Source organism: Neophocaena asiaeorientalis, unplaced genomic scaffold (genome assembly GCF_003031525.2).
Source record: "Neophocaena asiaeorientalis asiaeorientalis breed wild unplaced genomic scaffold, Neophocaena_asiaeorientalis_V1.1 scaffold258, whole genome shotgun sequence".
Classification (NCBI taxonomy): Eukaryota; Metazoa; Chordata; class Mammalia; order Artiodactyla; family Phocoenidae; genus Neophocaena; species Neophocaena asiaeorientalis.
In genome coordinates, this window is record NW_020172591.1 from 6197966 (window position 1) to 6221011 (window position 23046).

Below are 23046 nucleotides of genomic sequence, written 5' to 3' on the forward strand. Positions count from 1 at the left end.
TAGCCATTCCAGCACACCACTGGCTACTTGTATTTCAAATAACATCTCTTACTCTGTGGCTTATAATTTTACTCCCCTAACATTGTCTTTCGATGAACAGAGCTCTTCATTTTAATACAGTCCAATGTATCACCTTTTTCCTATTTTTTAGTGCTTTCTGTGTCCTCTTATGAAATCTTGGCTAACCCAAGGTTATGAATATATCCCCTTATATGCTAGGTGCTTTTTTGTTTTTATCTTAACATTTAGATTAACAAGCCATCTGGAATTAATTTTGGTATGGTGTAAAGTAAGGGTCAAAGTTTATTTTTCCCACAGAGATATCTAATAGGCAATAGACCCAAGCACCATTTATAGAAAAGACTAGTCTTTCCCCATTGCACTGCAGTGTCATCTTTGTTATAAATCAAGTATCTGTGGATTTGTTTCGGACTCCTTATTCTGTTTCACATATCTATTGGTCTATCCTTGCACCAATATTATACTGTCTTAATTATGATAGTTTTATAAAAAGTCTGATGTCTGGTAATATGTCTTTTTACAATTATGAAATTTCCGTCTTTAACTTACCTTGAAGTCTGTTTTGTCTGACATAATAGTTACATCAGCATTCTTTTGGTGTTTGCTCTTACTTTCACCTTCAACATTTCTATATACTTACATTTAATGTCTCTTGATAGCAAAATATAGCTGAATTTTTAAACTATTCACACTAGTAAGCAACCATTTTCATACTTGTATCACAGTGACTGTTTCCAGACCAGACTCTTGCTGTAAAATTGCTTAAGCTTTAAGAAGCCAGCCTCCTAAAGAAGGGTTTTATTTTGTCTCAGATTTGTTGCAAATTACTGAATGGAAGCTTTGTTGATTTTTGTGAAGCTTGTTTCTCTGATTGACTGAATAGCTCTACCTGTTACCATTCTATTGTTCTTTCAACCAATTGTATATATGCTAACTCTCCCAAGTAGATAATATTCTTCCTAAATGCAGAATTTTATCACCTTTTATCCGGTGCTTAATTAACTAATTAATTAGTGTTGGTAGATATTTCCAGCAGCTTTAATTACTCTTGACTTGGGTGGTGTGGGAAGGGGATTCAGAATTTTCCAACTCTCTAGAGGCTTTTCATTTCTCCATGCTCCAAAATATCAAGTAGGAGGTAAAAACATGATTTGGTTTTCTATCTGTTGATTAAAGTCTTCAGATGCTGATGGTCTTGGAAGCTTTGGTGCCATGTTACCTACAAAAGCTAAAGAGGCAAACGTCACAAGTGGAGACAGGACCCGCTGCCCGAGAGGAGATCGCCTCCATGGCTGCTCTTGCGACATCCCTGCAGGCCCTTTTATACAGCGTAGAGGTCCTCACCAGGTAATCCCATCGGCAGAAATAGCCACAGCCATAAGCTATATGTATCCACCAAAAAGATGAAAATCTCAAACCCAGTTTTTATTTACAGATAACTTACCCAAACTCAGCTGAAACTGCAAGCGTTCCCTAAGTTGTTTAGATAAATAGTGCTCAGTACTCTAAATAATAATGATGATGACAATAATAATAATAGTTAGCACTATTATTCTACCATGATTGCTAAACACACATTTACATGTAGCTTGCTGAGCTTCTGTGACAGTTTTAACCCAGCAGTAAACAAATCTTTTGTAAAAGGGCTAATTTAGTGAATATGAAAATGTGATCCACGTTTTTATTAGCTCTTTTTTATGAGACATGAAATGTCTGCAATTTCAACTAAGCATTCTTTTATTATTTTCCTGTTTGTAAAGAGCTGGGTTTTTTTTTACTTTAATTTCAGAAGCTACATAACAAACATAAACTACAAAATTTTATTCTAATGCTAGAATTGATAGATTCTCTGTCGGACAGGACTCAAGAGTGCTAAGAGAGGGGACTGAGGGATTTAGGAATGGAAAGGTCAGTTGACACCAGGGTTCAGCCCTAAACAAAGTTCCAAGAAGTTAGCCCTGTCACCAGGTTCTTGGGTACAGAAGCAGAGGAACTGAGCTGCCCTGTGTCAGGGAAGGGCTGGATAGATGAGGCCTGGGCAGGCGTTGGCGGGTGGGGGCATTAGCGGGGCCGGGGGGATGTCTGTGTACCAAGGATAGAGCGAGTGGGGGTGGTAGATGCAGGACACTATATAGTGATATGCTTTCCTTCTCCATTGTCATCTAAAATCAGCTGGAAGGAGACATTCCTCCCCACGGGTGGAGGTGGGGAAGCTTTCTTTCTGCATCGATGTCTTTGCTTCTCCATCCCATTTGGCCATATTGTTAGCCTAAAATTCTATGGTTTACTCCCATCACAGGCACCAACTTCTCCAGCCCCATCTTTTTTTTTTTTTTTTTTTTTTTCGGTACGCGGGCCTCTCACTGTCGTGGCCTCTCCCATTGCGGAGCACAGGCTCCGGATGCGCAGGCTCAGCGGCCATGGCTCACGGGCCCAGCCGCTCCGTGGCATGTGGGATCTTCCCGGATCGGGGCACGAACCCATGTCCCCTGCATCGGCAGGCGGACTCTCAACCACTGCGCCACCAGGGAAGCCCCTCCAGCCCCATCTTGCTCAGTTGGTGAGGGGACTCGCTGCAACCCCTCAGTCCATGGAGCACTTTTCCAGCGTGCACCAGCAAGTGAGAGGGGGAGTGAGATTGTTATTCATTAAGTTCAACCTATGTTTAGTTCCTAATCTTGCACTGCATTGCCAACCGAGGCAAGCAGAACATAGCCCAAAGCCTTGGGTAGACTCTCTGCTGAAGTGCCCACGTGCATCTAATCTGAAGGGATGGGAAGCAGTGGAATAGGGAGCAGTGACAAACTGCCGGTGAGAAACAGCCCCCAGTGCTTTGATGATGGTTTCCTGAAAGTCTGAGGGGGAAGAACATTACAAGGAGAAATACGTGACTTACACCCTCCCTTCTGCACCCACTCGGTTGTGTCACTAGTGCCTTCCTGTGACTAGAGGAGAAAAGAGCGGTCAATTTCCTTCAAGGGCCACTTGATTCTCTCTCTTTACAGTAAACAATGTTGATGCTTTCTATTCCCTTTTATAAGGATAAGTCAATTAACTTCTCCAAAACTGACTTACCAAAAATTCCACAAAGAGTTATGGATGGAGCTCTGACATTTGAAATTCTGTGGCCTTAAATATTCCAGTGTATTTAATATTCAAAAGATGGCGTGGAAGACTAGCCTCATTGGCTGGCTGTAATTATTCGCAACAAAATTGGCTCCATTGTTTTTACGAAAAGAAAACGAGAAGAATACCACTTCACTTCCACAGTCCTAACATAGTTGCTCATGAAAAAAAATTAACCGTTCTATAGGTAGTAACACAGAAACAAGTATATTACAAGTGTATCAGTATTAGTTTTCCATTGTTGCATAACACATTACCACAAACTGAGAGGCTTAAAACTGAATGCATTTATTATCATCGCATGGTTCTGTAGGCCGGAAATCTGGGCAGGCTCAGCTGATCTGTCGGCTCAGGGTCTTGCAAGGCCAAAATCAAGATGTCAGTTGGTCTGAGCTCTTACTGGAACGATCTGGGGAAAAATCCACTTCTCAGCTCATTCAGGGTTTTGGCAGAATCCAGCACCAGGCCGCTTTAGGTCTGAGGTCCCCTTTCCTTCCTGACCGTCAGCCAGGGGCCACTCTCTGCGGTTGGAAGACATCTGTATTCCCGCTTACACGGCCCCGCAGTCGTCCAGGCAGCAGGGATGCCTTGAGTCCTTCTCAGACTTCAAATTTGTCTGCCCCTCCCAAGAGAAACTTTCTGCTTTTTAAGGGCCGGTGATGAGAATAGGCCTACCCAGATCATTTCCCTTTTGCCATATGATGTAGCGTGATAACGGGAGTAACACCAGTGGGGCAGTGGGGGGAAGGTCTTGGGGCTAGCTTTAAATGCTGCCCCCTACAGCAAAGGCACCGAAGAGACGGTCTGGGGCGATTTTTAAAGGGTTACTCTCCAGCCACAACCAGCATACAGAAAATGAGCATGACAAAAGCAAGCTTTAAAGAGTTCGTATAAGCAATAGCTTTGAAAGGGCTTATCTTCCTTTCCACGTCACAGATGACACAGATGCAGTTTACCTATATATGAGCTCATTTGAACCTGTTTCTTAGCATCCATAATAAATTACTGACTTAACAATAGATACTAATTTACTCACTTCCCTGGGTAGTCTTAGGTATAATTTTTTTTTTTGACATCTTTATTGGAGTAAAATTGCTTTACAATGGTGTGTTAGTTTCTGCTGTATAACAAAGTGAATCAGCTATATGTACACATATATCCCCATATCCCCTCCCTCTTGCATCTCCCTCCCACCCTCCCTATCCCACCCCTCTAGGTGGTCACAAAGCACCTAGCTGATCTCCCTGTGCTATGCGGCTGCTTCCCACTAGCTATCTATTTTACATTTGTTAGTATATATAAGTCGTGTATGCGGGGTAACTTCGTCCCAACTTACCCTTCCCCGTCCCCGTGTCCTCAACTCCATTCTCTATGACAGGAATAAAGACACAGACTTAGGTCTAACTTTGACTAGAAAGATTCTTTCCTTGTTTGATAGTTTCTCAGAGAAACAGAGTGGTTGATTATGGAGCAGGTGGCCTAAATGATATGTACACCCTTATCTTTTTTTTACTAACTTCCTGGTACCTGTGAAATTGAAAAAATGAATTCTTAACTCTCACTTAATCAGCACAGACTTAGAAGTCTGATTTCATGAATGTCTGGCTTGAAGAGTATTTGTTTATTACTCAGGACCAAGAAACGAAAGACCTTAAATCGTGGTGAGCTTATAGACCTTTGGGAATCAGTGTTCCCTTTAAAGTGCCTTCCAGGACAGACTCAGCAGAGGTGTGTGACAGAAAAGGCCGAAGTCTTTATGAGCTTCTAGCTTCAAGCTTGTGTGAGCTGCAGTAACTTGAGGGTTTCATAAGTGTCTCCACTTCTGTGGTTTTGTTACTGTTGTTGCAGGCCCATGACGGCCCCCCAGATGAGCAGGTGTGACCAGGGTCATAAAGGGGCCACCACAGCCAACCACACCATGTCGTCTGGGGTGACTACCAGGTAATTCACTGGCTTTATTCTGTGGTCTCTCAATGTCGTACAACCTAAGTCTCAGCTGTTGCGAGTGAAAGGAATCCTGAAAATAGTCGATATGGAGCGTGAAAATCTCCAAGGAAAAGAGAAGAAGGTGAGAGTTGAGAGTTACACGAAAACACCTAGGCTTTTTTTGCAGTTGTCACCTTTGTAAATGAAGAGAAGTAAGCCACCTTCAGAAAGTGGCATTTATGTCCATTTGTTTGTGTGAACATGCAAGATGTTCTCTGCCTCCTGGGTGGTCTTTGAACTATTCCAGTGTTGTTTCACTTGCCTCCAAGAAAAAGGCAAAGGAAACAATAATAATCAGGAGGTGGCTTCTCATTCCAGGGCAGTTGTGCAGAGTCACCTTTCTTTCATCTGGACAGATTTTCTACAGACATTTCATCCAAGCTTTGATTTAGCCCCTTAACTGATGCTTTCACGGTTGTTGACTTAATCACCTTCCCTCTTTTGGTGCGACTCAGACACTGGCTGCACTAGTTAATACTTTACTTCATTCTCCCTGGGTTAACCTCTAAGTACTCTGAGACAAAAATAAAAGTTTAATTAGCTTCCTCCTCCAAGGAAGATTTTAAGACACAGCAAACCCAAAATCAGCTAGGGAGAAAGTTCTCTTTTCCCAGTATGGAGTAATTAGCAGAGATTATAAGGAAAAACGGAATAATTTTCTATTTTCTCTGAAGCACATTTTTAAGTGTATATCATTATTTATGTAAATTCCCTGCTTATCATATATTTATGTTAAAAAGGAAATAAGTTCCAAACTATCACATCAGATATAAATTATCTGATGTGATAGTGTTACCTCAATTTCTCACATTAGGGGAAAATGATTATATGGGTTTTGAGTAATGAGTTTAAGGGATATTTAGGGGTTTCTCTAAGCTTACTGAGCTATGTTCAACACTAGATGAAAGGTGCCCAGAGAAAGAGGGTTTCTAAAGTCCTTTTACCCATCACTCATAAAGCAAGAAGTCTCTAGAACTGAAAGGAAGTCAGCCATATTTCTTCCTAAAATATAGCACGTGATGTTAAAACTGCAACTTAGATTCACCTCACCTTGAAAGTTTTCCAAAATTTCCTTCATTTGACCACATTCCATGAGTTTGTGTGTGTTTTTACAGTATCTGTCTTTCTACAAATTATCTGGCAATGGAAGAGCTTTCATGGCAGCTATAATTGCAGCATATGTGGTAGGCAAATGAAAGATCAAGATTTTATATTTTAGGATTAGTATGTGTGTATTAGGGAGCTTACCAAAATGTGTAACTTCAAAGGCTTCTCATAAGAAAAAGTCGTTAAGAGGCCCCACCACAGGGCCCCTGCTCTTACTCTGATAGTTACGCAGACTGTTTTTCTGACTCCCAGGTACCAGGAACAAGGCGCCAAACTGCACTTTATCAGGTACAGAAAGAACCTAATTTTGTACGAATTCTGTCATCTTGTGATAATTTGCCTTGTGAGCTGGGTTATGGTTCCGTCAGCTTTCTTTTCATTCAGGCATGGCATCCTACTTCTGCATAAATCCTCAGGAAGTGGCTAATGGAAAGCCACTACAGTTTGGGATGACAGTCTCTTGCAGGATGATGAACTTTCTTGATCTTTCCGATAAGGTTCTCCTAGGCCCCGCCCTGCTGCTTCATTAACTTGCATGTAATATAAGGCATCATAATTTTCTTCAGTGTGATACCTTCCTCTCATATTTGCGCCCCATACACCTTCCCAGACCCCCAGTTAAACTTCTATAATTCCCCAGAGAAAACCTGCACTTACTGGAGGAAGGGCAGGGCCTTCCCAGAGAGGAACTAGATGAACGGCTTGCTCGGGAGGAGTTCAGAAGACCCCGGGAGTCACTGCTGAACATCTGCACCGAGTTCTACAAGCACTGCGGGCCCAGGCTGAAGATCTTGCAAAACCTAGCCGGGGAACCGCGGGTCACTGCCCTCGAGTTGTTGGACGTGAAGTCCCACATGAGGTACTGTCCTCATTTTCTCTGCCCCTGAGTGTGCACACGGCTTGGGCCGGATGTCTGGAGGGGGTTAGGGGGTGGGTGTATGCGGGGGGGATAAATGTGGGGCAGGATAAACACTTGAAACTGGCTGAAATTGATTGGTCTCCTGTAGCTTGGATGCACATCAAACAGGGCCCTCTGGGAAAATAGATGTTAAGTCTGTGGAAAAGGATCTTAGCGTGGACAGGGGGAAATGTTCTTAAAGACAGAAAAGCCCAGTTGATATATTTGCTCCTTAATAAAAGAGAGTGAAAGGGAGATTGCATCACCTGAATTCAGAGGCTTTCTCCCACATGCTCTTTACTGCCCAAATTCTAATTTTTCACAAGAATCCAATGTCCCCTCTCTCTTATTTTACACAAAAAAATGCACAGTTACTTTCTGCTTGAGGACTTGCTCTGCCACTACACTATCTGAGGACTCAGTGAGGGGCCTGCAGGGAAGGAGCAGTTTTAACTCAGAGCCACACTTGGGTTGAGTCTGAGATCCCTTCTACACATATTGTGCATGATAGCCTTCCAATGTTTCGAAAAAGTGTCCTGGTAAAAATTCTGCACTAGATGAGGCCAGTCATTCTTTAAAAATCTGTACTCCTGGCATGTCAGGGAGAGCCCCCAGAATTATATCTCTGTGCATTCATGTTTCCTTCTTCCTAAGGAGATGTCATTTCACTTGTTGCTTCAAACTATAAAGGCTGTGTCTGTATTTTCAGATTCTTAAAAGGAACATGGTTACAGATGATCTTCTATTTAGATTTGTAACAGGTTTTAAAGCATCATAAAAATTCCTTGAAAGGAAAATTCCATTGGTAACAAAATATTCACTTGGAAAGTTTAGTATATCTGTAAAACTAAGGGCAGGCTTAAGTTCTAGCCTTTCAGAAATAACATTGCAATTTGGCAAAACACACCAATTTCCTGATTATCGTCTCTTTTTTTTCTTAAAATGATTCCTTGAAAAATTTAGAAAGTACTAAGTGAGGGAAAATGAGAAGCCAGAAATGTCTGGAGAACACAGGCTCTTTATCCTCCAGACTGATTTCACATTCTCTGAGTTGCTGGCACACGCCCAGAAGTCTAGAGCGTCACATGTGTTCACACTCCCTGCTGTGCTGTGATGGGGAAGAACTTATTTTGCACTAAGAATTTCAGCTCCTGCACTGGGAAAGGCGAGGAAAGTTTGAAGTGTTAGGCTTCTGTTGCCATAGTAACTCGGTGCTCCATTCAGGCCATCTCCCCTCCTTTCCTACTGATAACGGCTAGCTGACCTGAGTAATTGTACATCACATTCCCAGAGTCAGAGAATCACTACTATCGACAGACATTTTGTGGGAGAAAGGGGAAAAGATTCCTGAAAGATAGGAGAGCGAGTGAAAAGGGGGGGAGGGGAGGGGAGCAATCATGATAATGGGTTAGTAACTGTCTTACGTATATCTGTATCTACACTCAAGGCATTTGGAGAGAGGGGAGAGCATGAGTTAGAGAGGCCTGGAGCTCCCTCTAGAGGTCAAACCCTATTCAAGGTTAAATGAGCTCTAGGAGTTCAAATGATTAGCTCTGTGCCTGGCGCAGATCTAGGGCTCAATAGATGCTAACGCTAATGAGAAAGATCCGCATGCCGTCCTAGACACCGGGGATGTAAAATAAAGCCCTAGTCCTCAACATGATCACAGTTCAATACGTGAGGCACACGTAAGAATACAGAATGCGGTGTTGCAAGCACTATATATCCCATGTATTTATGTGTTTATTATTTTACCAAGTACTTGAGGCAACTCAGAAAATTATATGATGCAAAGGGATACAACTTACAAATTAGAGAGTCGAAACAATGTGAAAAATTAGCAGGGAAATAGTTTATGATACGATTAGCGTGGGAAATCTACGTGATTTTATCACATGAGATACTATTGATGAACTGTAAATTTGACTTTGGGCTTCTGAGTTATCAAAACAGCAGGGAGAAATGGCTGATCATAAAATCATAGTGTCAATAAGATAAAACACACAACTAGGTTTTTTTGGTAAAGCAAAATCCCCTTTTTAAAATATGAAGGACAAGAAGTATCTCCTGGTTGAGGCATGTTGAAAGGAAAGAGCAGAGTGATGGGCAGCAGCCTCACCAACATCCCATCACAGGTAAAGGGCCAGTCTCACGGGACTGGATGCCTGGAGGTACCGAAAGCTGCAGAGCATCACGATGCACTTCAGCAAGAGTAACCTGTATGAGCACAGTTATTTCATGGCCTGGATCTATGGGAAGGTAGGCAGAATTTTTTAATGCCAGGGACTATTTAGATGACATCCCCTCTGTTCGTGCTATTTCACACCAGATCTCAATAAAAATGGACCCGTCACGTTCTCTGGCCAAACAGAGTTTGCTGAGTTCCACATGTTTTGACCCTACACCAAAGCACAGGGTATAGTTAAGGTTTTCTTTTGTAAATTAAGTACACATTTGGCTGTATGTCAAAGTCAGAGCTAAATATATAAATTTTAGAATTGGGGACCTATAGGTAGTATTTAAAGTCCTAAGAGTAGATAGTATCCATCAAGGATAGAATCCATGATTTTTTTTTTTTAAAGAAATGGGACGATATAAAAGATAGAGGAGATAATTGCAAGAAGTACTCGATTTGAATCAAGGAGCCAAGAAGGAGTGTTGAGGCAATCTGTACCCCTGCATTTGCAGAAGTTATGATTGGCTGCAAGGCTCTCAAGTAAAACATTCTTGATTAGATAGAGTTTCTACCCTAAAGGAATTTATTACCTCATTTTCCCAGACCAAAGCTGCCACAGCAGCAGAATAGCAGGACAGTAAGCTCTGCAAACGAATTTTTCTCTCTCTCCCCCCTCGCCCACCTCTCTCCAACTCTCCCTCTTTCCTTTCTCCCCCTCCGTCTCTCCCTTGTGTTCTCAAGATTATTCATGTGATAGTACAGCAAAGACTGTATTAAAGGAAATTTTTGTTTTATGCTGGAAGCATATTCATTTTGTAACATGACCAGAGATGAGAGAAATTCAGTTAATGATCCATCAAATGACACAAATCCAACTCTTAAGTATTGTTTTCAAGCTTGAAATAGATCAGTTATTTCTCTAGCATTTCTTAAGGTTACCTACAAGATAACAAGGGAAAAGAAGTATGTGTATATACTAGATTTGTTGTGGTGGTCACTTCATGATGTACATGAGTCAAATCATTGCGCTGTACACCTTGGACTTATATAGTGCTGTATGTCAATTATATCTCAATAAAACTGGGAGAAAAAGAAAAAACCCATTTAAAAAAGAAATATGTGTATATAGATATACTTTTATCTGTCAATCAAACGACCTGAAAAGTAAAGCATTATTTTCTGCATGGCACATTTGTGAGAAAGAGATAAACAAAAGAGTGTGAAGACTGTTTAAAAGGATTTCTTTAAAACACACACACTCACACACAATTTCTAGAAGGACAATGTGTATGTTCAGTCTGGAGAGAGTATGAGTGGGGATGAAGAGACAGTGACTGTTGATAGTGAAGGGTTGCCATGGAGAAGATGGATTGAATTCATGCTTCCAGATGAAGCCTCATAGGAAAAAACTGAGGGAATTTGGGGACCTAATATGAGGAGAGCTTTTCACAGTGTGGATGTCCAAAGATGGAATGAGCTGCCTCATGCAGTGGTGAATCCTCCATCCATGGCACTAGTCACACGGAGCAATTGTAGAGCAATCCATGTGGTAGAGGGGCAAGGGCCTAGCTCTGATTCCTATACCAGAGTGCCTGTCAGAATCACCTGGGGTGCTCTTAAACTGTAGTTCTTTTTAAGCATTTGTCCTGTCTCTCTTGGAGTAATCAAAAGGACTTCTTATTAAAATGCTATAGTTAATACATGGAAAAAAAGGAACGATGCAATATTACCATTGTACTACTTCTAATGAGTTGAGGAATCTGTGCAGTGATCACTAGTAGCCACTGACATCATGAAGAGTGACAGCTGGGAATCACATACGTCCTGGGGAAAGTACACATCGCCTATGAAGGACACATACCAGAAAATCAAAACCTAATCTGATCTAGCCCCTGGATCTAACTACCAATTGAATTACATACAGGAGAAATAGGATAAATTAAATGACACCATGGAGATTCAATCAGCAAAATCCAGAGTGCAGGAAATGCTTACAGGACCAACAGCTAATTTCTCCAACAAATAAATTACTAGATGTCAAAACAAGAGCAGAAGAGGGGGAACCTACAAACTGAAAAGACTTAAGAGATATATCAACCAACTAAAATGTATGGGCCTTATTTTGTCCAGATTTGGTTCTTAAAACGTTTATGTACAAGTTATGAGATAATGTGCCAGAATGTTCACAGTTTAGGGAGTCAATGTGCTGGAAGGAGGGTGATTAGCATGGTGCTGTGTGGGGAAATTCTCATGGTGGCTTTCTAAGCTTATTCTTTAAAAACAAAACAAAACATTTTAGGTTGGCAGAAATTGCACACTCCCTTCTGAAGTTGGCACCATACGACACCCAGACAATGGAGAGCCGTGGGCTTCGACGCTACATCATGGAGATGCTCCCTATCACCGACTGGACAGCCGAGGCAGTGAGGCCGGCCCTTATCCTCATTTTAAAGAGATTGGATAGGATGTTCAACAAAATTCATAAGATGCCTACTTTGAGGTGAGGAGGCCTCCTAGTCAGCTGTTGGTATTACAAGCTTCAAGCTGCAAGTTTGTCATTTTTGAAGGTGGTGGATCAATCCGCATTTGAATGAATGGCTCAAAAGTGTTCGGTTGGTTATATGTGCAGAGCTAATCAGGTATACGAAAGCATAAGTAGCAGGGTCTATATTTTGAGGAAATAAGATATTCTTCAAAAAACTATATTTATCTTGAAAAATCTATTCATTTCTTAGCTATCAGGTTCCTTATCTGACACACATAAGAAATTCAATGTGTATCCTTCAATTCCTTTTAAAGTAAGGCAAGCTATGCTTTATGAATTAAACAACTAAGGAGAGAAGAAAAATTAGCTTGATGTTCAAAAATGTGTATTTAACATAGTATTTTAGGTACCAGTTTATAGAAATGCCAAGCTTTACAATAATCAGCGAAGCAGCAGCTAAAGAGCTCTCAGGGTTGATAACAAATACCTAATTTTCACCTTTTCACCTAATTCAGGTGGTACTAAATCAATGTTATTGCCACTTGCCCTCCACTCAGTGGCCTGAAATATCAGTGGGTAGCCTTTCTGTGAGCAGATGCCTCCGAACCAGGCTACCTGGAGTTCTGAGCCCAGTTTGGAAACCTATAGCCACAGTGAGAAGATACATCAATTGATAAATGCTAATAAACCCACTAGTTTGGAAATTTCCACTTTGGGTTAGTGAGACCATTTTCTGTCCTGTTAAACTAAACCCCAGATCAATGCAACTCTTGCCCAAGAATCTGTAGCATTTACTGTTCAATTTGTCAGAACTGTTCCAGGTTTTATCCTGTGCTCTTTTCATTTATGCAGCCATCAGAAGCTGTTGAATTTATTAAAAAGAAATTGAAAGATTTTATTCTAATAATGGACAGTTTGATCCTATATTCTTTTCTACCGTGATGATGGATGCCTATATGTTATTTCAAGGTTATTTATTTTAGTAGCATAGAAATGAGTATCCTTAAAGCACTCCTATTTTCTTTAGTGGTCCCAGTGGAACATCTGTGCCTATTGGCAAATGGCCAGTCTTATAAATCTCACAAGGGTGTGTTAAAATAACGTTTCTTCTAAAGATGTTAACATCTCCATAGGCTAACTCATTTATCATATAACTAAACCCATTATAAAGAACAGCAGTTTCCTAAAAGTAGACGTCTGGATAAATTCATAGACTTGATTAATTGTAGGCAATTTTCTTGGTGTGCATACTGTGAATTTGGGGTTGCCTTGGATTTAATTTCTTCAGGTGATCTCAGTTCAACAAGAGAAATGTTGACTGAACCTAACCTGTAGGTTACTTGAGCATCAGGAATGTATGCATCATGTATGAACGTTTCCATTTTGTCATTGTAGAGATTTCAATTTGGTAGGCAATATAAGCTTAGAAATTATTTCCAGGAAATAGCACTGATCTCAGTAAAGCCCAACTTGTTTATTTAGGGGGCCACAGAAACGACTCTTCAGTACTGAGACAATTACAGACCAGATTGTTTTCTATTACAGAAAATCTCATATTCATCTAATTGGGTTATGTATACCACCATTTATACTACCATAGAATGTAGCCCCAAAATATCATTTTTTAGGAGGCAAAGAAAGAACACTTTTTAAATAGACTGTTTTCCTCTAATGCCATCTTTTTGGCAAGAGTTAAGCCATATAAATCTAATTAGTTGCAGTCTGGTATAAAAGCTGATGAGGTCAACTGTAGCCTGATAAAAAAAATTTCAGAAACACAACCTATAGTCAAATTAGTTCTACTGGGAGTAATGACTCCTATGATGGGTTTCCTAAAATGGTAGTCTCATACCCTCTCTCATAGTTAAAACCAGGAAACTTGAAATGCCACCCATTCATCATCTCTGTTTTTTCTTCAATAGATTTTGTCTCATTAGTCGAGTGGGGCAGGAGTGCCTCTGCTACGTTTTCAGTATCCTCTTCCCTTCCTAATGTGCTCTGTACTTTTGGAACAACGTGGGTAAAACTTCCTCCCCTCTGAAGCATTTTGTTGTCTCAGACACCCATCCTGTCGTAGATGGCGTCAGAATCACTGTCTCATTCACGCGTTTCAGACAGTCTCCAGAAGGGAGCCACGCTGCTAATGGCTCCTATATTGTATTCCAGGCGACAGGTTGAGTGGGAGCCTGCCAGCAATTTGATTGAAGGGGTTTGTTTGACACTTCAGAGGCAGCCAATCATATCCTTCCTGCCTCACCTTAGGTCACTGATCAATGTCTGTGTCAATCTGGTGAGTAGCCAAGTGGCAATCTTATGAAACTTTACAAAATTTAACTCTGCTATTGATTTCTCTGAATTGAAGATTTACAGGTCAACCTATCTACCTACACACCTACCCATGAAAACAGACGGCTCAGGTGACACTGAAAATAGTGAGGTACATTTCAAGGTAGTGTGTGGGGAGATCAAGGGGCCCGTCCCTCTACAGATGGGATTTTGGTGTGCTGCTTCCCACGCACTACTTTGACAATTGACCTCTTCAAGTTGCGCTGAGAGTTGAGGGCTGCCAGTTGGAGAGTGGGGTGGCGGGAGACTGCATAATTGGCTAGAAGTTGAAGTAGTCTGGGGTGGGGGAGATTAAAATGCAAAGAGGATTTTTTTTTCTTTCTTAGTGAAAAATCACATTATGGGTTGGCCAGTCTAGGATTTACATGAAAACAAAAATTTTTTTATCAGTTATGTAATATCTAGAGTCTGGTCCTGACAAGGTTTTGTTCAATGTGGAAACCATGGTAGAGCATTTCATTGAATAGAATCTGCTGCTTAGCTAGTTGAGCAATGAATCTGTAGCTGGAATGCCTAGCACAAGTAGAGCTCTTGCCATCATCATCGTTGTCAGTATTTGCTCCATCAAAGAATGTTGATTGCATTCCTTTGAGTCCACAAGTAAGTATGTCCAGTCTCCTGCTTAGAACAATTTTGGGTTCATCTCTCATTATTTACATAGTTAGTTATAAGCAACATTCTACAAAACCTTGGCTGAATCCAGTGTAATCGTTTGATCTGACTCCAGACATTACATGCCTTCAAAAGAAGGCAACACGAACAGATTGAAAGTAACATGCCCAACCTTCAAATTTTTTATCATTATCATTATTTTTATTATTACTGACTGAGACTCCCTTACTACAGTTGCATGAAATTGCAATAGTCAAGGCTGGTCATGTGCTCTGTTTGTATTTCAGGTGATGGGAGTGGTAGGACCCTCCAGTGTTGCTGATGGATTACCCCTTCTTCATCTCAGCCCTTATCTCTCACCACCTCTGCCCTTCAGCACAGCTGTTGTCCGGCTTGTAGCATTGCAGATACAGGTGTGACTGCCTTACCTGTTTGTCACGCTCATTACGTTGCTGGTTGAGGCACCTGATCATGGTGTTCTCTTTTATTTTTCTGCAAAGGCTGGGCAAAATCTGTGAAACAGAAGTGTAAACATCTCCAGACTTTTACAGTTTTGGAGCTTCAGCCCTGAGCTTGGTCCTAAAGTTGTGCTTCTGTAATTCTTCTTGAGATCTCAAAAATAGCAGAGTCATTTAGTCCTGCCACAACCTCAGGAGCCGCTTCTGTCGTTTAAAACGTGTGTCAGTACCTTAGGAAAATAATGGTTCACAGATAACCAGCTCACAATTGTTAATTAAAAGAGGCAGTAATGTTCAAAGTCTGGTTTTAAATTATTTGCAGAAAGGATTGCAGTAAAAAAAAATTCAAATATTATTACTAGACTTTGAATATCTTAATTTTCTTTGCTGATTGTGGGCTGAATATTGCGGGTGCTTTTTTAAATCATTTTTCTCCCACTTCTTTTATTTCCTAAAATTAAAATAATCATTCCCAAAGCAAAAAAGTATAGAATGCCAATTTCCCTGCCTATTTCTGTGCATCACCTAACTTTAAAGAGTGATAAATCACCAGAAAGCTTTCTGACCAATGGGAAGTATAGAATGGCTGTAAACGGATAACCGACCCATCCATTATCTGACAACCAAGCTTGATGGTCCATCATCCAGAGAATGGTTAGATGATGGAAAAGAGATTAAGCAAGCGCTGTGGCTACCAGGAAGAAGGGAAATAAAGACATCCCTAAAGTGACACATTTTGACAACACATATACAGAGATCATTTATTTCTTTTTATATTGTCTGTTGCTTTCTGGCTTGAAGAAGGTCTTATACAGGGGAGAGGATTTTTAAATAACTCCCCAGTGGAGCAGGTGGCAAGTTCTCCTTTTCTTTGGTCGCTAAAATATTTATTGGTGGACACATGGATAAAATGAATGGGGAAGTGCAGTTGTTTTTGTACCAAACTATAAGTGTCATGATTTTTCATTTGATATTCAAGATGTTGCTGTTTTTTAGGCATATAGCTCTCAATTATGTCAAACAAATGGTAAAGTATCGGTTTGGGGTGAATCTTGTATGCTGCACAGATGACAGTTGAACTCCTAGTTTGCAGGTGCAGTCATCAGGGAGTCCCCGTCTCCTCCATGCTGTGTAAAAACAAACAGACTGAATGGGTGAGGGGGTCAATTAATCTTTTTTTCTATTATTGCTGCACAGGCTTTAAAAGAAGATTTTCCTTTAAGCCATGTGATCTCCCCATTCACCAATCAAGAGCGAAGGGAGGGGATGCTTTTAAATCTGCTCATCCCATTTGTGCTCACAGTAGGATCTGGAAGCAAAGGTCTGATTAATTTAACTAAAGGAAATTTATCATTGTTGTTGTGTTTTCTTAAGTGTCAGGCTGTTATTTCTTCCTTTTCCCATGAAGGCCGTCATTGAAGTTGATCTGAATGATTTAAACAAGGGTATCTTAGGAAATAAGAGTTTTTCTTTCTTTTCAGTTTAGCTGCCCTTGGTCAAGACTGTCTCTGCTCCACTTAGAAGATATTTAAAAGCATTTCAGTACAGCAAATATCAGGAGAGCATTGTTTCAATTAAGAAAATGGTATTAACTGAAGTACAGGATGATGTGAATTGACAGAGAATGGACTGGATAACCTACTGACACTAGGTTTAGTGTAAATCCTGCCACTGTCACTAAATTCCAATATGTTTTCATTACTCTTACTTCTTGGGGGATTTTTTTCTTTTAGGAAAAGTTTATCTCAAACATAAAGACAGTGCATTATGAGTATTTGAGCAGGAAAAAAAAAAAAAACAGAAAGCAGATTGAAATGGTAAGCGGGAGATTTGGCTAGGAGCAGGGACCCTTGGGTGCTGACTACGGAGGAGACACCCAATACCAGGAGCGTTGCCTCTGTCCATAGGAGAAGCTGTACTTGGTGGGGAAGGCACTTGAATTTCTAGGGTGTTCTAGTTTGGAATTGGAGAAAGAGCTGAATTTTTCTGTGTCTTATGTGGAAAGTCTACCTTGTGACTTGCTTTTCTTTCCACTTCCTCCTTACAAACTCTGCCCGGCAGATAGCCCATGGCTGGAGCAGCCTGAGGTGCAGCTGCTACTGCAGACAGTCATTAATGTGCTCCTGCCTCCACGGATCATCAGCACGTCCAGAAGCAAGAGCTTCATGTTGGAGAGCTCCCCCGCTCACTGCTCCACCCCCGGGGATGCAGGCAAAGACCTGCGCAGGGAAGGGCTGGCAGAGTCCACCAGCCAAGCAGCATACTTGGGTGGGTACTTCTCTCTAGATAGGTACGTAGGTAGGTAGATAGATAGATAGAGAAATAGAAAGATATAGATATATACACACATATGTATATGTATACATGTATATATGTATGTACATATGTACTTACTTAGTTATGTTCCACCTTGACTCAAAAAGTATTTTATTTTTTTTTTACATCTTTATTGGAGTATCGTTGCTTTACAATGGTGTGTTAGTTTCTGCTTTATAACAAAGTGATCAGCCATACATATACATATGTCCCCATATCTCCTCCCTCTTGCGTCTCCCTCCCTCCCACCCTCCCTATCCCACCCCTGTAGGTGGTCACAAAGCACCGAGCTGATGTCCCTGTGCTATGCGGCTGCTTCCCACTACCTATCTGTTTTACGTTTGGTAGCGTGTATATGTCCATGCCACTCTCTCGCTTTGTCACAGCTTACCCTTCCCCCTCCCCATGTCCTCAAGTCCATGCTCTACAAAAAGTATTTTAAAAGACCTCAATCCAGAAAGTATTTAGAGAAGCCACTTCAGCACGTACAAAGCATCACCCTTGACTTCTACCTTCCTATTACCCTATCCCTGCTGTGACTGGGTGGAGTACTAATAAGTATTCGACCATTCCATGTGACCCATGGAATACTAACAGCTACTCCTTGACTAGAATGAACTAAGCTGGGGAGAAATGACCACTGTTGCCACAGCACTGAGACTAAGGAGTACTGGCAACAGAAAATCTCAAAAGGAGGAAGCTGAAAAAATCTTGCCTGACATTTTTCAATTCACCAAAGCAGACCTTGGTGGGGAGTGTAAGATGAAAGCAGACACAATGGTAAAAACAGGTTCTTCAGGTCCTTGGAGTTTGGAGTGTGTGTGTGTGTGTGTGTGTGTGTGTGTGTGTGTGTGTGTGTGTGTGGCGGGGGGATGTTTGGACTGCATTACTGAGGAATGTATTTGAAAATGATGTGATTGACAATGAGAATGAAAAAGGAAAAAAAGAAACAAGGCTGCATGTGCATAGGACTTGCCCGTGTGGGGCATGGTTGCCAGAGACGTGAGGTTGTAGGGTTCAGATAAAATCTAGATTCTGGCACAGAGCCCTGCATGAGGTTTAGGACTGTACAGAGGATGGTGGGAAAAGAGGCCTTAGCATGTAAGACAGGGATAGGAGAAAACACTTAACGGGTAGCTATCTTCCGTTCTCTCCACTTTCTGCCTTTTCTTAAAAATTGAAGTATAGTTGATTTACAGTGTTGTGTTAGTTTCAAGTGTGTAGCAAAGTTATTCAATCATACATACATACATACATAACTTTTTTTTCAGATTCTTTTCCCTTATAGGTTATTATGAAATATTGAGTATAGTTCTTTGTGCTATACAGTAGGTCCTTCCTTGTTATCTATTTTATGTATAGTAATTTGTATAGGTTAATCCCAAACTCCTAATTCATCCCTCCCCCCTTCCCCTCTGGTAACCATAAGTTTGTTTTCTATGTCTTTGGGTCTGTCTGTTTTGTATATAACTTTATTTGTATCATTTTTTTAGGTTCCACACATATAAGTGATATCATATGGTATTTGTCTTTCTCTGACTTACTTCACTTAGTATGATAATCTCTAGGTCCATCCATGCTGCAGCAAATGGCATTATTTCATTCTCTTTATGGCTGAGTAATATTCCATTGTATAAATATATCTCATCTTTACCCATTCATCTGTTGATGGACATTTAGGCTGCTTCTATGTCTTGGCTATTGTAAATAGTGCTGCTATGAACACTGGGGTGCATGTATCTTTTTGAATTATGGTTTTTTCCAGATGTATGTCCAGTAGTGGGATTGCAGGATCATATAGTAGCTCTATTTTTAGTTTTTTAAGGAAGCTCTGTACTGTTCTCCATAGTGGCTGTACCAGCTAACATTCCCACCAACAATGTAGGAGGGTTCCTTTTTTTCCACACCCTCTCCAGCATTTATTTGTAGACTTTTTGATGATAGCCATTCCAACTGGTGTGGGGTGACACCTCGTAGTTTTGATTTGCATTTCGCTAATTAGCGATATTGAGCATCTTTTCATGTACCTTTTGGTCATCTGTATGTCTTCTTTGGAGAAATGTCTATTTAGATCTTCTGCCCATTTTTTGATGGGGTGTTTTTTTTTTTTTTTCTATTTTCTGCTTTTTTAATGAAGGTGAATCCTTTGGTTACTTGGCCAGGCTACTGGACCTCTATTTTAAATTTATTTGTACCTTTATTCTGAGCATTTAGTGTGCACTAACGAGTGTTTTCTATACTTTACATTATCATCACTTTGAATCCTCACAACAACTCCAAGAAGTACATATCCTCACTTTAGGAGGGAAGAAAGGAGGCTAAGCCCCAGAAAGGTTGAATAACTTACCTAAAGTCACACTGTCAGTAAGTAGCAGAGCCAAATTTCAGGTCGAATCCATCCAGCACCAGAATCCCTGAGCCCTTTGCTATCCTGTTTGTGTGTTGGGCTGTTGCTGGTGAAGGTGGAAAGCAGAAAGGCAGAAGGCCAACAGGCACATAACAGGTAGAAATGTCACCAGGATCAGGGTAAGGTTAGAGGAGTGTTGCTTTTTGTTCGTATGTTTGTTATGATGAGGGAGAGGAATAGAGGTGAGTAGATGTGGAAGGAAGAATCTTACATCTCTCTCTGTGTTATATGACCTGGTTTTCCCCTGGAAGTGTCCTAAATAGATGGTAAAGGTGTAGGTGACTCCTGAGGGCTTTAGGGAATTGGATTTCTATGTGTCTTCTAGATGCTGAGATGGGCCTTAAGACGTGATGAAGAAGGCCCAGGTTTCCTTGACTGCCCCATGGGAGACCCTGTGGGGAGAGCCGGGTGGTAGAGGAAGCCCTCACCATAATCTCTGACGTTTTTACAATATTCTGGTTTGTCCTGACACACTGTTTGGGAAATCTGCTTCCTGAAAATAAATTTTAAAATGTAGATTGTGACAAGGCTGCCAGAATCTGGAAGAAAAGAGATATTGTTAAAGAAATCCAATACGGTTTAGCAAGAGACATCGTGAAAGGTGGAGGAGGGAAGATAGTGTTTTCTTTCCTGGAAGGATTTACTGGTTACTCTGGGGAAGAGTTTAGGATGGAATCACGAAGGGAGTAGGAAGGGGAAGGACTACTTTTTTAAACTTTATGCATTTCTGCACGGTCTTGATTTTGCTTTTATTAGCAAGAATATATTATCTCTGAGCTTAAAAGAAAAATATTTTAAAACACCCATGTTTTAGTTTCAGATGTGAGTAATACGCTGGTATTACCATGAAGCCACTATGACAAAACTCTTAGAAGTATTAGCCACACATCATGTTTATACCACATTTCCCTTTCAATTCTGTGAAGAGCTTTGGTTTGTATTTTCCAAAATAGTAGTTAAATGCACTTGAGAAAGATATGTGTGTTCTCTTAATCAGAATCAAAGCATGTTTACCGTAGAAATTTCTGTCTTGATGTCAGAACACTGTCACTCAGGAGTACGCTCAAGTCTTTGGAAACATAGAGAGAGTTTAGACATTTAGAAATTAGATACGTAAAAAGGCTGTGGATGTGGGCAGCTGGATGTGGGCAGGGTTCCTCCGAAGCACAAGTCTGCAGGCTCACTTGTGTCTTTTCCTGGTGTGAAGCGCTGAAGGTGATTCTCGTCTGCTTTGAGAGGCAGCTCGGCAGCCAGTGGTACTGGCTGAGCCTCCAGGTGAAGGAGATGGCCCTGAGGAAGGTCGGCGGCCTGGCCCTGTGGGACTTCCTCGACTTCATCGTGCGGACCCGCATCCCCATCTTCGTGCTCTTGCGCCCTTTCATCCAGTGCAAGGTGTGCTTCTCCTCCAGGAAGTGACAAGCCCCGTGAATGTGCTGCTTTCCAGAGCAGGGCAGGATGACAGCAGCAGTCTCGGGGCATGTGCTATATAGCTAGTCAGGAGGACGTGTTAATACCATGCTTGACGAGAAATCAGCCCAAAGAGGTATCCCAGAGGATAAAATTTCATGTTAGAAGTACCTTCACAGTAAGAGCTTAATTAACGTCAGTGAAACTTTGCCCTCTCCCCATTTACCAACCCCTCAAGAAACAAAGGTTGACCGGATAAAAAGATCTGAAGGATGGTCTCTTGTCTTCAGGGGCATGACTGAGATCTGATTTTAAATAAACGTGGGAAAAATGAGATAGTTAAAGCATGTTTTTCCTCTGAGACCCTCAGTATTCATCTACTCTTTTATTCTTTTCATGCCTCGATTTACGGGCACTGTGATTCAAAGCAACATATTGATTAAGCACTTCCTAAGCACTGTTCTAAGAACTTTGTATGCGTTACCTTATTTAAGCTTCACCACCAGCTATGAAATAGATACAATAATTAGCTCATTTTACAGATGAGAAAATTGAGGACCTGAGAATCTATGCCTTCCTTTCAGCTTCTGGCCCAACCAGCAGAGAACCACGAAGAGCTTTCTGCCCGACAACATATCGCTGACCAGCTGGAACGGCGTTTCATTCCACGCCCTCTGTGTAAGAGCTCCCTCATTGCTGAGTTCAACAGTGAGCTAAAAATTCTAAAAGAGGCAGTTCACAGTGGATCAGGTAAGTATGCAAGGGGTATTTTCAATTTGTTTTACTCATGGAACTTACTACCTACAAAGAATGCCTCTTTTTCCAGGTCGCTGCTCTTTTTGGAGCCAAGTATGCATTAGCCATTTCGGCACAACTGGTAGATTTGACCCTGTGATCCTTGTCAACAACAAAACAAATCAAGGGGGATATCATAAGAGTTTAATTGTATTCCTTTTCTGAATATTTTATTTTCAATCTTTATTTCAGTAGTTCGGCTTTTTCTTGAATATTTAGCTGGGGGGGGAACCTATTTAAATTCTTACCTTCATTTCCGTTTTGAAAAGGAGGGAACTCACATTCATTGAGCGTCTGTTATATGATAGATTATTTCATAGCTGTTATTTAATCCACACAAATACCTGCAAGATGCATAACTGAAAGTCTTCTTATAGAATGAAGAAACTGAGACTCAATAGAGATTAAATAACTTACACACAAAGACAGTGGCACCAGTGAGGGGACTTAAAACTGGGTCTGTATGATTGATGATAAAATTCACAAATTGGAGGGAGAGAGGGTTGAATAAAAACCGGCAGACTAGTTTACATTATTCAAAAGATTTTCTTTGGGAATGCATTGTTTACTTATATAATTATATTAATTGCAGGTCACCAAGGAAGGAAAATAAATCATTATCTGCCATTAGAGGGCAGTCATTACCCATAAGTAGAAGACTATCATCCATGTGGCTTTTTTTTCCTTTCTAAAACTTTTAGTGTTGTTCTCAATGTATTAAAGACCAAAAAACTGACAAATACAATCTTGGTGAAATCTACTCAGGGCCATTCAAATGTTCTGCTTTATAATAAAATAATATAACATAGAACCAAGGGGGCGTTTTATAAATTGTAATCTCCAGAAAAGGGGAATAAGATCACAGTTTTATTTATGTATTCTAATTTTGATTGTAAGGTTCCTTTC

At 40.8% G+C, this 23046-nt stretch overlaps 1 protein-coding gene across 2 annotated transcripts in view; it reads left to right on the plus strand.

Moving 5' to 3' along the window:
- Positions 1–23046, plus strand: part of UNC80 (unc-80 subunit of NALCN channel complex) — a 230563-nt gene that overhangs the window by 189145 nt on the left and 18372 nt on the right. For both annotated transcript variants that reach the window (XM_024738362.1, XM_024738363.1), the window contains exons 47-57: positions 1198–1368; positions 4996–5088; positions 6493–6528; positions 6881–7099; positions 11614–11814; positions 13966–14089; positions 15045–15170; positions 16413–16536; positions 17277–17483; positions 21146–21330; positions 21930–22095. In XM_024738362.1, coding sequence (XP_024594130.1) covers positions 1198–1368; positions 4996–5088; positions 6493–6528; positions 6881–7099; positions 11614–11814; positions 13966–14089; positions 15045–15170; positions 16413–16536; positions 17277–17483; positions 21146–21330; positions 21930–22095 — 1652 coding nt within the window. The remainder of the gene's footprint in view (positions 1–1197; positions 1369–4995; positions 5089–6492; positions 6529–6880; positions 7100–11613; positions 11815–13965; positions 14090–15044; positions 15171–16412; positions 16537–17276; positions 17484–21145; positions 21331–21929; positions 22096–23046) is intronic.